General features: G+C 36.9%; 1 protein-coding gene and 1 long non-coding RNA gene across 4 annotated transcripts; one reads left to right on the forward strand and one right to left on the reverse strand.

Annotated features, from left to right (window-relative positions):
- Positions 1-6,275: 6,275 nt before the first annotated feature.
- LOC149390506 (uncharacterized) lies at positions 6,276-10,830 on the reverse strand. 2 transcript variants are annotated; one of them, XR_016300249.1, is made up of 4 exons: positions 10,518-10,830; positions 9,611-9,711; positions 9,131-9,225; positions 6,276-6,567 (listed from the first exon to the last, which is right to left on the reverse strand). It is a non-coding gene; the product is annotated as an uncharacterized LOC149390506 (long non-coding RNA). The 2 variants fall into 2 exon arrangements; XR_016300248.1 differs by lacking the exon at positions 6,276-6,567 and having other exon boundaries at positions 8,561-9,225; positions 10,518-10,824.
- A 660-nt stretch (positions 10,831-11,490) lies between these two features.
- Positions 11,491-14,330, forward strand: LOC149390507 (RWD domain-containing protein). Of its 2 annotated transcripts, none has more exons than XM_089621344.1 (7): positions 11,491-11,696; positions 11,804-11,842; positions 11,941-12,078; positions 12,543-12,682; positions 12,812-12,933; positions 13,208-13,305; positions 13,793-14,330. In XM_089621344.1, the coding sequence occupies exons 1-7, from the start codon at positions 11,556-11,558 to the stop codon at positions 14,168-14,170; spliced, it is 1,056 nt and encodes a 351-aa protein (XP_089477470.1). In that variant the 5' UTR covers positions 11,491-11,555; the 3' UTR covers positions 14,171-14,330. The 2 variants fall into 2 exon arrangements, with proteins under 2 accessions (XP_089477470.1, XP_089477469.1); XM_089621343.1 differs by having other exon boundaries at positions 11,492-11,696; positions 13,202-13,305.
- The last annotated feature ends 234 nt before the right edge of the window (positions 14,331-14,564 follow it).

Raw genomic sequence — 14,564 nt, forward strand, 5'->3', positions numbered from 1 at the left:
TCAGTACAAAACAGAGCTCCAACGACTGAAGAAGAATTCACTTTCGATGAATGAATTCTTGCTCAAAATCAGAAACCTAATTGATCTCCTGAGTCTTGTTGGCCACGATGTAGGGGATGGAGGTCATTTGGATGCTATTTGTGATGGTCTACCAGTCGAGTATGACACATTTGTGCTTGCTACAACAACACGGACTGATGAGATCAATATTGAAGAATTTGAGTCGCTCCTTCTTGCTCAGGAAGCTCGAGTTGAAAGTCATCGATGTAGTCCATCACATCATGTCCCGCTGACCAAATACAAGCCAAGGCATGAGGACAAGGAATGCCATTTAATTCAAAGCCTCGACAACTGCACTCATTGGCCCTTAAGTCAATTATAAAAGTCTCACCTCCATATAATGTAACATGAAATTTAGCATTATCTAATAAATAAAACATAAGATTAGAATGTCATAAATAACTTATCAAGTTTACAATGTGAGAAATAATATATTTAGAATTACCTGATAATGTTGATTGACAATGATTAGAAACTTCCTTGTTTTTCTCGATGATAGCCAATACTCGCTTACCCATGGGATACAACCATTTCTCATCTTCACGCCTTTTTATTGCAAAACGACACATCAACCAGAATCTAATATTCTCGAGTAGTGTCACGATCGGCCTGTCTCTTGCATGCATTATGGCCGAGTTCAAGCTATCACATAAGTTGTTCAAGAGCATATCACATTTCACTGTGGTTCTGAAATGCGTTTCGCTCCACTCACTCGGATTTTTCTTCAAAAGTCAATCTTGTGCCTTCTCATCTTCGAGTTTAATTGCACTCATTTTGCGACTAAGTGCTGACCTAGTGCAAATGTCACACACAAAACCTAACTTCCGTTCCCATGAAGATGATAGTTGTTGATGTCGTTTCCGAACCTCAACAATCACGAAAAACTAAAGGATAAAAGCGTGTTTGATTCGATTTTTTTATAAGTGGGTCTCAGAAGAACGTCGTGTAAGAAATGAATTTTAATTATATGACAATAAATACGATAATAATATGAAGAAACAGTTGGTTTTATTTATAACTTGATCTTGAATACATTGGTCGAGCTCGTTCAAGTAAGAGGATAAATGACGAGCTCGGAAGATACAAGTAGAGAAATAGGGTATACCATCATAATATAGTCACCTCACGATGCTTTCTAAAAGAGAGAATTTATACTATGACGAGATGCAAAATCCTCGGAGACACGTGCTAGCGACCTCGTCCTTCATTGTCTCGTCTGCTGCCACGTCGCCTTCTCGTTTGAATGAGATTGGAAGAAATCTTCAACTATAAGAGTTTATAGGCGAGATCACATCTCTCCTTTAGACTTTGACTTTGTCGTGACCTGTTGCGGAGGTAGTCTGAGCTTGTAAAATCACTCGGGCCAGGCCCAAATGATATTCCTTCGTTTATTCGATAATAATTAATAAAATTCAATAATTAAATATCGTTTATTAATCATTTAATCTATTTTGTGCAAATGAGCCTTTTCGATATTGGGTTGGGCAGCCCAATATCAAGATTATAAATGGGCCGAATTCTACCCCCACAATAGCCATAACTTTCTCCAAGCATTTCTGCTTGTCACTCATCACTGTGGACCTACTTGGGTTCTAAAGTTCCAAGTCTTCGTGTAGAAGCTTCATAAACCATGACTCCGTGTTTTTCTTCTCAACCACTGAAAACGCAACGTGATATTGAGAATTATTTGGATCTATTCCAATAGCCGCAAACAACATATGTTTACAATATTCTTTTAGAAAACAACCATCAAAACCGAGCAATGGTCTACAACCTTTGTTGAACCCTTCCTTGCAGGCTTTGAAGCAAATGTATATCCTCGCAAACAGTCTTTTCTCATGCTTAAGTGTGGTCTTCAACAACGTTGTAGTTCATGTACATAATATAGCATATCATCATAATATGAATAGTCAATTAAATCATAATTAAATAATATAGATCTTATCTGGGTTAGAAGATGTGAGTTGCTTGGAATAAACATCTAAATGGTATATTGGTCCTTAACCGAACCCTCAAGCGTTTTGCTTGCGTTGTCTTTGGCTATGTAAAACTTGATCTTTGACACATTGCTGAATTTTTGTGCACAAACCATTTCTCTAAAGCTTTGGTAATCCATGTTTGGGTTGAGACGAAACTGCTCCATAAAATGTCTAGATAACCATATGCTTGTGACACGCTTGATATCAAATACAATGCCACAGTCATGGTTGTCAATGAGAGTATTAATCATCACATTCTTGTTATCCGAATTCTTCACCCTTGCATAAACAACCCACTTGCACTCTTTGCTTTTACACCGATCTCTTAGTTTGGTACGATCGTTAAATACGTACTCAAAATCTCTATATTCCTTTATGAATATTTCTTTCAGAATATGTTTCAGATGTCCTATAGTTGGAAACTCAATACCCAGTCTGAATTTGAAATTTTCTATGCTTAAACGTGGATTGTATTCAGTTTTACTAACTTTTTAAACCGTTCATCGTCATCGCTATGGAGACTATCCAACTCTCACAGACCCTAACTCGTCACCGTCTTCATGGCCACCACCGTTGTCATTACGGACCTCATTCACGGCCGACCACCATTGTTGAGGGTAAGTCGTTTTCTCTAGGTCTACCTCATGCTCTCAGTGTCGCCGTACTCTTTCTCTTCGAGCTCAAACTCCTTGTCACCACTAGTTTAGTCCATCATTGTGATGTTCACGAATCGATAGAGATTCCCGTGATTTGGGGATTTAGGGTTTGTGATTTGGTTTGTGTGATAGTGTAAATAATAGAGACTTTTTATATTTTGATTGTTATTTTATTTTATCTATTTGTAGTATTTTTATAATCTAAATGTTTTATTTATTTATTTATTTATTTTAATTTGTTTCATTTACTCAACTTTTGATTATTATTTGTTTCTTTTTTAATTAGACGTTAAATCTGGATCATCTGTTTCAAATAGGTGGTAACGATGATACCAAAACATAATATTTGATATTTTACCCTTCGAAAAAGGTATAGGTAGCCAAGTGTATCCAAAGAAAAACTGTGGGTATTTTTGTCACCCTTTTCTCTACTATAAACGACACATACCACTCCTAAAAACAGTTAAAGATTTTTTTTAATAAGAAGGCTTTTACGAGAGTTTAAATTATTATTAATAAAAAAATAAAAAAAAATGATATTTATGATATAAGCATATTTTTAGAGGAGGTATGTATCATTTATATTAAACTTAAGAGTAATGTCTCATATTTTTAGAAACTGAAGAGATGAATCAAGTATTTTGATTAAACGCAAATGAGATATTGTTGATATTTTCCCATAAAATAAAAACAAACTATTTCTAGCTTGAATTAGCATTCATGTTTAGATATGACGACTAATTCAAGCTAGAAATAGTTTGTTTTTATTTTATGGGAAAATATCAACAGTATCTCATATATATATATAAATATATATATATACACTAAAAGAGTGGTGGTTTAAAAGTTTTGAAACTTTTGTCATTTTCTTGAAGTGACATGTGGCAGTTATGGTGCCATCCTCACTCTTTTTACGTGCAGGCTTCGACCAAGTATAGAGTTAATGACGGTAAAAATAACCAAAATTTTACGTTCGATACACTTATCTAATCATTCTTTTTTTCGGCGGATAAAATACTCAATGTTAGTTTTTAGTTCCACCTCTACTACCTGATTCAAATTAACCCATATTTAATAGTAATTTTTATTTTATTTTATATTATTTTTTAATGATACATAAATAGATAAAATAAAAAATAAAAAGGTCTTTCTCTTTTGGCCAAACTCTGACCACCCTCCATGGCCATAACCACTCCACCGTCATGACAACTCTCCACTACGACCATAGATACTCTCCCTCTCTCCCACTTAGTCTATATGTTTATCAGCATCTCCGACGCTCTATCCTCGTCAGTCCACCGTTGAGCCTTCGCCGCACCTCCGCAGCCACCGGTAATGTTTCTCTCTCATGCTCTCTCTCTCTCTCTCCCTTGGTTTGTTTCCCTGCAGCACACCCCGCCGAGCTCCATAGCCACCGACCTAACCACCAACTTGACCGGAGCTGCACTTCACGGACACCCTCGTCCCGGTGTCGAATCTCCACAGCCCCCGGTGGAGATTCGACACCGGAGATCCGATGATTGTCTGCTCTGTGGTTCGGCTGTTTAGGTTCCCTCCTCCGAAAACCGCCGCCAACTGTTCCCAGCTCGATTGATCCGCTGACCCTTCTTCGCGAATTTTTTGGTGTTGATAATAGAAGTGAATTTCTCAGGGGTTTTAATTCGATTTTGATATTTGATTTTTGATTTCTTATATGATATGGAGTTTGTTTGTGTTTTACTATATACATTTGTCTATATATGTGTATGTGCGTATGTTTATGTTTATTTATTGTATTTTATTTTTCGTCATTTTAAAATGTATTTTTTTTATTATTTAATTGATTAAATATTTTTTTTAAATCAGATAATCACAAGATTGCGACACGTGTATTTCTGTTAAACATAACGGTCAAAATAATAACGGTGTGGTAAAAAACTAACATTATGTATTTTATCCGTCGAAAATAAAAAATAGATTAAGTGTATCAAATGTAATACTTTGGATATTTTTTGCTGCGATTAACTCTTTTAAATATCGCCGCATGACCAGTTTTTTATGTTTGTAATCTCTCTTATCTCATTTATATGTACGCTCAATTTTTTGCTGGAGTAAAATAGTGGAACCCACTTTCTCTTTCTCCTTTAGAAAAAAAAAATTCATTGTATCAGAGTTTAGTTTTGGATGCCACATTACCACAAACATTCTAATCACGATCACTATAATAATATCTTGTGATGAGAAACAAAGCTATGATCAATTGCCTATTTCTATGCCACATCACCCTCTTACATTCATCTTTCGTTTTTATTATTTATTTTTTTATTATTTTATATGCTACACATCTGATAAATTAAATTCTTTAGGTATTTTTTTTACTACCATATTTTTTAGATCATTATTAGAGTTTAACTTGCACGTTAGATTTGATTATTCTTTGTTTTATATATTTCCACATTATCATTTTCTTATGTCTGTAATCTCTTATATTTCCAAGGCACTCTTCTTCTTTAAAGAAGAACTCCATATATCCGACGCACATAGATTGATAGGAACGCCTTTTAAGCCCAAAGCTAAAGAATAACTTTTTTTTAGGCAGATACATGATTAGAGTAGGCGTCTCAAACCTCTGCCACAATTAATGCTCTGAAAATTGCATCATCTATTGCAATCATGTTATCCTCTTCGTCCTCTGATCACTCCTCATCCATATATTTCTTTGTTACTTTCTCATGGCTCGAAAAATGAGGAATTTTAATGATTTTTTCCGCACTTTCGTACATCTTCTTCTTAAGACCACATAGTTTTAGCAATGCATTGCAATCAGCCGCAACGTAAAATTCAAACATAAGCAACACTATGTTAATTATCTAATTTACATGAGTAACTTAATACTATATGAAATTTCCTCATTATGTTACACACCGACACTTACAACTCATTATTCTTTTATTCCTTCGGCCCCATTTAAGCATGCAAGGTTGTTTTTTTTTTTTTTGGAGAAGTGCATGTCGAGAGCACGCGCTATCTCTAGAATAGCCTCGAGCGTCCAATATGTTGAAGGGCGTAATCATTCCCTAGAAGGGTATACAAAACATTATGCTTCGTCGGGTATCCCAAAGTGCTCTTCCTTTTCCAAGAAGAACTCAACATAGAAGGCGATGAAAGATTGATAGGAAAGCCTTCTAAGCCCAAAGCTAAAGAATAAGTCTCTTTAGCCGGATACGTGGCCGAAGTACATGTCTCAAACCTCTATGCTATAGTTAATAGGCTAAAAAATTGCGTCATCATATTGTCCTCTTCGTCCTTTGATCACTCCTCATCCCATCTTTCTTCTTTATTTTCTCATGTCTCGGATAATGAGGTTTTTTACCCGGATTGTTGCCGCACTTTCGTATATCTTAGTTTTAGAAACGCAACGCAACAAGCTAAAACATAAAAATGAAACGTAAGCAACAATATTTTGATTATCTAATGATAAATGAATAACTTAATTTTATTCGATATTTCCTCATAGTAGTACGCACCGACATTGGCAGCTTATTATTTCTTTCACGGGACCCTATTTAAACATGCAAAGTATCTTCGGAGAAGTGCATGTGGTAAGCGCGCTATCTATAAAAGCGTCGAATATATTGAAGGGCGTGATCATTCCCTAGAAGGGTATGCGAAACATGCGAAACATCATGTTTCGTCGGGTCTCCCAAGGTGCTCTTCCTCTTCAAATTATATCTATGCTTCTGTGACTTAAACATGCAGCTTCCCATAGAATATTGCTCCGTGGTAAGGAGGATAAAAATTGAAGATCATTGGCGAGACATAGGCGATCTTCATTCTCGAGTTTCGGGTGGTTGTTTTATGAGAAAGTAAACTTTCCACATGAGAAATCCTAACTTCAATACATCATCAACAATGAAGTTGGGTTAGTCCAGGTTGGATAATGAGAGTGAGAGAGAATTGAAGATAATATGGGAGATAGTATAGGGTTTAAATTAAAATCTGTAAAGTACACGAGGGTATTTTTATAAAATCACACATGTATTTAGAATGATCGACACTTGACATAGCTCTACTTATATTGAATTATACCCAACGTCACACGTATTATTAAACTTCCCATTAAAAATAGAGATTTATAAACAACTAGCCTACTTATAGAAGTGACTTTTAAATTATAGCCCAACTATCTATTCATTTAGGGAAATAGCCCATATTTATCATACTTCCAAAATTGCCCTTGGTTTCATAAAACTTCGTTCTTATTTGTTTGTTAATTCTAGATTTTTTCCAGTTATTCATCATCAGATTTGAATCATGGAATCGTTCGCCAAATCGGAGACATGTATTTTGTTTTTTCGAATGGTAAATAATATTTACTATCGGATGGCCCGACTGTAAATATTATTTACCATTAAAATTATCCTGCGATTTGCAACCAGGATATTCGACAACTCATTTGGAATAGTAGGATCATCGATTTCGTAAAGGTTCTTCTATTGTTCTTATATTATCTGTTTGTTTAAGTTAGTCATTTAATCGTTCTTAGTTTATGTTTGTCTATTGTAGGTGTTTAGGTTCTTTAGTTTCTTACAACTTCGTTCTTATTTGGTTGTTAATTCCAAATTTTTTCCAGTTATTCATCATCAGATTTGAATCATGGAATCGTTCGTCAAATCGGAGACAAGTATTTTGTTTTTTCGAATGGTAAATAATATTTACTATCAGATGGTCCGATAGTAAATATTATTTACCATTCGAAAAAGTATATTTTATAGTTAATCTAACAGAGAATTGATCGGAGATGCGGGGGAGGGTTTCGATTATGGTGTTCTATGGGTTAATCGAATTGGAAATAATATATACTTACCATTTTTTCCAAGTCTGAGAACGGAGACGCTTCGTCGGGTTTGGAAGTGGCAAAATCAGAAAATTGGTGGCGGAAAAGGAGGTCGGACGCAATATCGGAGGATTGAGGGATTCGAAATCGACGGAGAGTTCGGAGGCAATATCGGAGGATTGAAGGATAGTCGGATCCGAAAATTTTGGAGTGTATTTGTCACGACCCGCGAGCGACAGCTCGCCCACGAACCGCGACTGATCAACTCAAATCTGTACATAACTCATAATATAAACACATAAATTAAAGATAATATCTTATAAGATTATATAATAAAATAGTTTGCAAAAATTCGGGGAAATTTTTCGCTTTTATAACTTAGGGTCTTATAGCGACTCCTATACAAATATGTTCCGGAACATTTTATCAGAAGATACTAACCCCCGATTAAGGAACCCCATAGCCCATAGGTCAAGGCAATACGCACTCGGTCTCGGTCTTCAATCTCGTTTTCCCGCTTACCAGCTTTTCCCTTATCTACATTACCAAGGGTCATAAAACTATGAGTCGATTGACTCAGTAAGTGGGAGTCTAACTTAGAAAATAAAGCGACTAATGCCATGTGACGTGCAACCAAAAACACAAGAATACAGAATGATTGCTAGATGTAGCTAGAACATAACATTAGAGCATGATTGACGCGTGATATCACACTCTATCTACTCACTTGTCGTTTTGCAAGATCGTACATTCTCTTCTTCTACGATCTCCAAAACGACAATAAGCCAGCCTCAAACCTCGAGCAGCAGTCTTACGGCGGCTTGGGTGTTTTAAGATTGTCTGGGATCCACTAGTGGTACCATCTTCATCTGATGTCGGCGCATGTGTGCCGCCTTGGCACGACAATGAGTTCACTCGAGGCGACTGCTCATTGTTGAATGGGTTCACTCTAGGCGACTGCCCATTACCATCAGGTTCGCTCGAGGCGACTGCCCGTTATCGTTGGGTTCGCTCGAGGCGATTGCCCTTTACCATCGGGTTCGCTCGAGGCGACTGCCCGTTACCGTTGGGTTCTCCCCAGTTTTGAGTACTCAGCGCCATACAGACCACCTTGGTCTGCCACAAACACAAGTCGTTGACTTGTGGGTACCACCGAAAACCGTCTAATTAAGGTTCTGGTATTCTGCAACACGCAGAGTACACACTTATACTACTACAGGAGAGCATCTCAAGATAAACCCCGAAAGAATTAATGTTTCTCTTTCACGCTCGTTAAGTGATTTAGAAAGAAGATTCGGGATGTGACTCCCGGTACTTCCACCCTTGGTTCGAATCCAAGAGTTTGACTTATGCTCTCCCGTCACCCTTGATCTAACCTATCTACTATGGTTAGCAGATGGATCTAACAAAACAAGATAACATCGTGGTTGGTTCAAGTTAGCGTTTGAACCTTACGGGAAAAATCCGAACTAAATTTTTCAAGCAAGAGTGGCCGAAGCCTTAACTTTAATGTTTATTCATTTTAGGGTTTTCACCTACTCTTGTTTACTAGCAAATAAATGCACAAACAAACATGGTTATTCCCTTGGTATGTAGTTGACTTAAGTCTCCACACTTACTTGGAATAGTTCGACAGAAAGCTCGACGACTTCAAGTGATGTCTAGCTTTTCACGTTCTCCGAGATACTTGATACTTGTCGAAACGTCGAAAGAACTATCATCCAAAGTTGAATATCCGTTAGTTATTGGATTCGAGATTACTTGAAGAAGATAGAGTTCGTTGTCGGGATTAGATCCGAGTCGGTTCGAAATTCGAGAATTTAGTTTATTATTCTCCGGTTTTTCGGAAGTCAAACTTGTTCAAGACTCGGCACTTTTCATATCGAAACTGATACGAAATAAAATTCAATAATAATCGCGAGTCATAAATAAATTAACTAATCCGAAATTAAAATAACTGATAATTCCAAACGAATAAATAAATTAAATTCATAAACGTTATTAAATAAATAATTCTAAATTATTTATTTAAATATTGAAAGTACATGTCATAAAACAATCTAAGAGTATTTAAACGCTATAAGCGATTTAAAACTCACGAGTTAATCGAGCTTTATTTCGATAACTCTTTTAACTTGATATCTTCAGAAACCGGCCTTGTTGCTCTTGACTCGTCTGGTTCCCGTTCGTCCGTCAAGATCTGTAATTCAAACCCGGAATCCGATAACGAGTTAACATCTTAATTCCAAATATAATAATCCAAATCCCGTTTTCACAACTCAAAACCCGAACCCAAAACCAATTCAAGCGAACTCAACTCGAATCCAACTAACCGAAAACGTCATAACACGGAAACGATCACAAAAACTCAAATTGAGGCTCAAAACTATCATACCACAATCAGATTAAATCAGCCAAACTATTGCCCATGGCCAAACATCAAAATGAATCACCCAGCCAACAAGTTACACGGCCAACACACTTCACCAACACCAAACAAAAAAACCAACCAAACCAAACACATCAAACAACTCACGACCAAGCAGCTACTCAACCCAAAACATATAGGTTCTCAGATTTATCATCACAGCCTCACACAATAACAATTCATCACAAATCTGAAAACAAACCTTAAAGACTCTCACGACCAGGTTAGCAATCTCAAAGAAAATTCGTCCAAAAATCAAGTAAAATCAGCCATTTTTAATCAAGACTCAAGCACTAAACAGGTTCAGAAACATCTCAATATCATCAAACAACCCTCACAAATCGAAAAGCCCCAAAAAGAATCCTCAAAACCCTCGTTCATGGGATTTTCGGCCAAAACACTACCAAACCAATGAAATCCGAGAACAATCCTTAAATTCGAGTTATAATCATCACCAATCGAGTCCAAATAACAATAAAATCAAGCAATTCCACCAAAATCTCACTTGGACCCAAAAACCCTCAAATCAACCCAAGAACCCTAACCATGAAATCAAATCCAAAGAGAGGAATCTCTACCTCAAATCGTGAGATTAGGCGTCTTGGGTGAGCTTTCCCTCTTCCCCGACGTCTTCCTACTTGCTCCGGCGTCTCTATAGCTGTCGGCGAGTCTGGTTCTTCCTCAGCCCGGAGCGCGCGCGATGGAGGCTGGGCGAGAGGGATGGCGCGCAATGAGGAAAGAGGGAGAAGAGAGAGACGGGATGGTGCTGGTGATGATGGTCGGCAAGGGTGAAGATCCAAGCTAACCCAATTTTTTTTTTCCTTTTCCTTGTGTCTACAGATGAGCGCGCGCGTGAAGAGGAGGAGAAGAAAAGAAAAGAAGAAGAAAAGAGAGAAAAGAAAGAGAGAGGGAAAGAATGAGGTGGCCGAAAAAGAGAGAGGGAGAGTGGAATTACTGGCTACGTGGCATTCTCTTATCACGCCACATGTGCACAAGTGGCCCAATCACATCTTGACACGCCTCTCTTAAAACGACCCATTTTCCTCTTTTTCTTTCAATCTCGTCCTTCAAAATGTTGCACATAAGTCCTTTTAAAATAAAATCTCCTTAATTAATTAAAAATAATCTTGAAAAATAACCGAGAAAATTATTATTATTTCCTGTTATTTTGAGTATATTTAAGGGATCCCAGAATTTATTTTTACTCTCGAGATTTATAAATCTACGAGTATGTTCCGAATAATAATATTGAATTACTCGAATATTCTCATTCCGAAATTTCATCGACCTCAAATATTATCATTTTCCAAGATATTTAAAATTTAAGGACGTCTCATATGCAACAAGAATTTGAAATAAAACTCGTCTATTTTATTCAAATTCACAAGTCGAGCATATACAAAAGTTTATACATTACAGTATTTGATGAGGGGTAAGATATGAATATAATATTGTTTAGTAGTGGATTGGATCAATTACCTAATTTTGTAATAATTGAGTTGAGCTAAAATATTTAAAGAGGCGGTCAATTGGTCAATTTGGCTACATATCTAACCGGCCCTCAAAAATATAAGCCGAATTAGAGAGAGAGAGAGGGAGAGGCAGTTGTAAACGGAATGGGCGGGGAAGAAGAAGTGGAAGCGGAATTGGAGGCGGTGACAGCAGTGTACGGCGATGATTGCTCCGTTTTGGGGTCATCTCCGCCTCTCTTTCATCTCCGCCTTATTCCTCGCACCGCCGATCTTATTACCGAACAGGTCTCTCTCCCTCTCTCTATATCGATCTCTTTATTTGATTCGTTCCTCAGCAACTCTACTAACCTCTCGATTCTTCTTCTTTTATTTTTTATTTTTTTTATTTGTAGTTCGTTGAAGCCATTATCGAAATCCGAGCGACTTCGCAGGTGTTTTTTTTTGTTTTTCCTTTTTCGTTCTTAGATTTTCCGCTGTCGATGTTGTTGTCGTCTTCGTGTTTTTGATGTTTGGTGTGGTTAACTTATAGTACCCCAAAGAGCCACCTGAGATTGGTCTTATTGATTCGAAAGGCCTTGACCCGCAAAGGCAAAAGATTCTAATGAATTGTGTTCGAGATAAAGCTGCCGAATTGGCTTCTTGCTTGATGTTCGTGGCTCTTGGCGAGGTAACTACTAAATTCTTGAGCTTCAGGAACGATTTTACTTGAGAATATTTGTCTCTCGATAGCCTGAGTTATATGTTTTCAGTATTGTTTTTTTTTAGTTAAAATTTAGGACATGAATGGGCTGTCACTTGCTCTCGGGATAAGCTAAAAAAATATATGAATACTTAATTTCCTTGAGGACGAGTTGTTTATATCCGAAGTTGATGATCAACACATTCATGATTTGTGTAATATTCGCATTCCAATTCTTGTTCATAAACTTATGTAAAGCACTGAGTTAGAGTTTGTATCGTTTGATGATGTGTGGCCACTGAATACTTGTACACAGAGCTGGAAATTATGTGCTTATAAATCGTTTTCCAGTCAATGAAGATATGCTATAGAGTTTGCTTATGTACATCATCAATGAAGCAGATATTGATTGTTATGAGAAAACAGGGATGAATAATGTATTATATTTCTAGGAAGCGGTGGACAGGCTTTCCCTAATGAATCACCCGGATGGAAATTGCCCGTTATGTCTGTATTCTTTGGTCGGTGAAGATGGGCAGGATAACAACTCGCCATTCATGAAGTTGATGTCATGTTTTCATTGCTTTCACAGGTACGTCTGTTCTCTCGTTAGTTCATTGGTATTGTATTCCAGATAAGTATAAGCTTTGTGGGGGTTCTATTTTTTTTTTTTTTGGCTTTTATATATGTATCTTTGTTTGTCTTCTGGAATTTGTTTCAGCGATTGCTTTATTAGGTGGTGGAATTGGATTCAAACAGAACGAAAAACCAATCCGAGTGGATCGTCAAGTTCTACTACCCAGCAGCATATTAACCAGAAGGAAAATGAAAATGGCGCACTTGGTAATGAATTGAATGGGTTTATTTATTTATAATTAACTCAGCTTGTTGAATCCCTTTAATGATTACAAGCCATTGGCTTAATAAGTTAACATCAGCATAATGGAAAAACGTTAGCAGATGTGGATCATTTGTGCTGCATCTTTTTCACCATAAAAAATGCAGGTTTTAAAGGAAACCATTATATGTTGGTGTTCTGGAAAACATCTGTTTTTCACCGTATTTTTTCTTGTATTTGAATGGAATATGTTATTTTTGTGACACATTGAAGGTGTAGGTGTGAGCAAGGGACATTGCCCAGTATGTCGCAAGGTATTTTATGCAATGGACTTCGAACACATCCCCGGTTTTGTTGCCTCTCATTTGTCCCAATCGGTATGTCCGCTAAACTTAAAGTCTCAACATGTTTGTAGAAACTCAGCTTGGTTAACTTGTAGTCATTCTACCCTACTTCTTTTTAATCGGTGAAATTATGGCTCTGTTTTAAGGATTCTATTCAGCCTAGCTTTATTTAGCCTAGTTCATTGAAGACTCAAATTGGGGAAGTTATAGCCTTTAGATAGTAATGTGATGTAATGTTAACCTATGTGCTACTCGAATTGTATTAATGACGAACAAGCCAAACCTTGGTTATGATTAGAAGCGCTACTAGAACCCGACTCTCTACAGTTTCAATGCTGCCAAATTCCATTTTTCTTTGGCGAGACCAATTTAACGCTTTCTAAATCACACTTGTGAAATCTGATTTCATGTGCGTAAGCCATCCAAATACCAGTCCTTGTTTTCTTGCCTTGGTTTGCTGACATACTAAAATATTCACGTTGCTGAAGCTCACAACAAGATGGTTGTTTTATTAATGCAGGGCTCCGACAAAATTGAAGTAGAAGATAACGAGGTCCTTAATTCTGTTTTTGAGATCACAAGAAGAGAAAAAATTGAGGCCATATTGAAGTTACAACAAGAGAACGAGGGTCTAATTGAGCCGGAAAGAACTGTGAGCGTTTCACCGGGCATGTATATTTCATTACCGACTACACAATCCACTTCAAGAACAACTACTAGACAATTCGACGCACGACAAGAGAGAGACATTTTGTTGGCGTCTGAAGATAATAGCGGCGCATCCTCTCATCTTTTTAACACAAGCGATCACAAGAAACCAGACATGAAAAAGCCAAGACGGCGCAACCCTAGAAAACATGTTACACAGTGGATCCGGAAAGAACATACTTCATCATGACAAGGCATTGCTGTGTTCATGTATATTCAAATAATGTTGAAAAAGGTGATCGTGTAGGCATAATGAGTGAGTTTTTCAAACAAACATTTGGTTTTATTTGTTATATTCAATCAGAGGTGGTTAATATATGGACTTGTATAGTCAACAAGTAATTGGGCGATATAAGTACTAAGACCATCTCCAGTGGAGCTCTATGCGTTGCCTATTTTGGCGCAAGTGCTCCACTGGAGCTTTATTAGCCACGCTATAATAGCGTGTGATGCATTTTGACAACAGTGCAGCGTTATTTGTAGCGCTGCACTGTTAAGCTGCGTTATTTATTTATTTTTTTTTGTAAGTTTTAAAATTTGTCTAATTTCCAAATTTCATATAATTATTTAATATTTATCCCTAA

This window comes from Urtica dioica, chromosome 7 (assembly GCF_054948205.1).
Source record: "Urtica dioica subsp. dioica isolate 48M chromosome 7, U.dioica_male_clone48M_v1_H2, whole genome shotgun sequence".
Taxonomy (NCBI): Eukaryota; Viridiplantae; Streptophyta; class Magnoliopsida; order Rosales; family Urticaceae; genus Urtica; species Urtica dioica.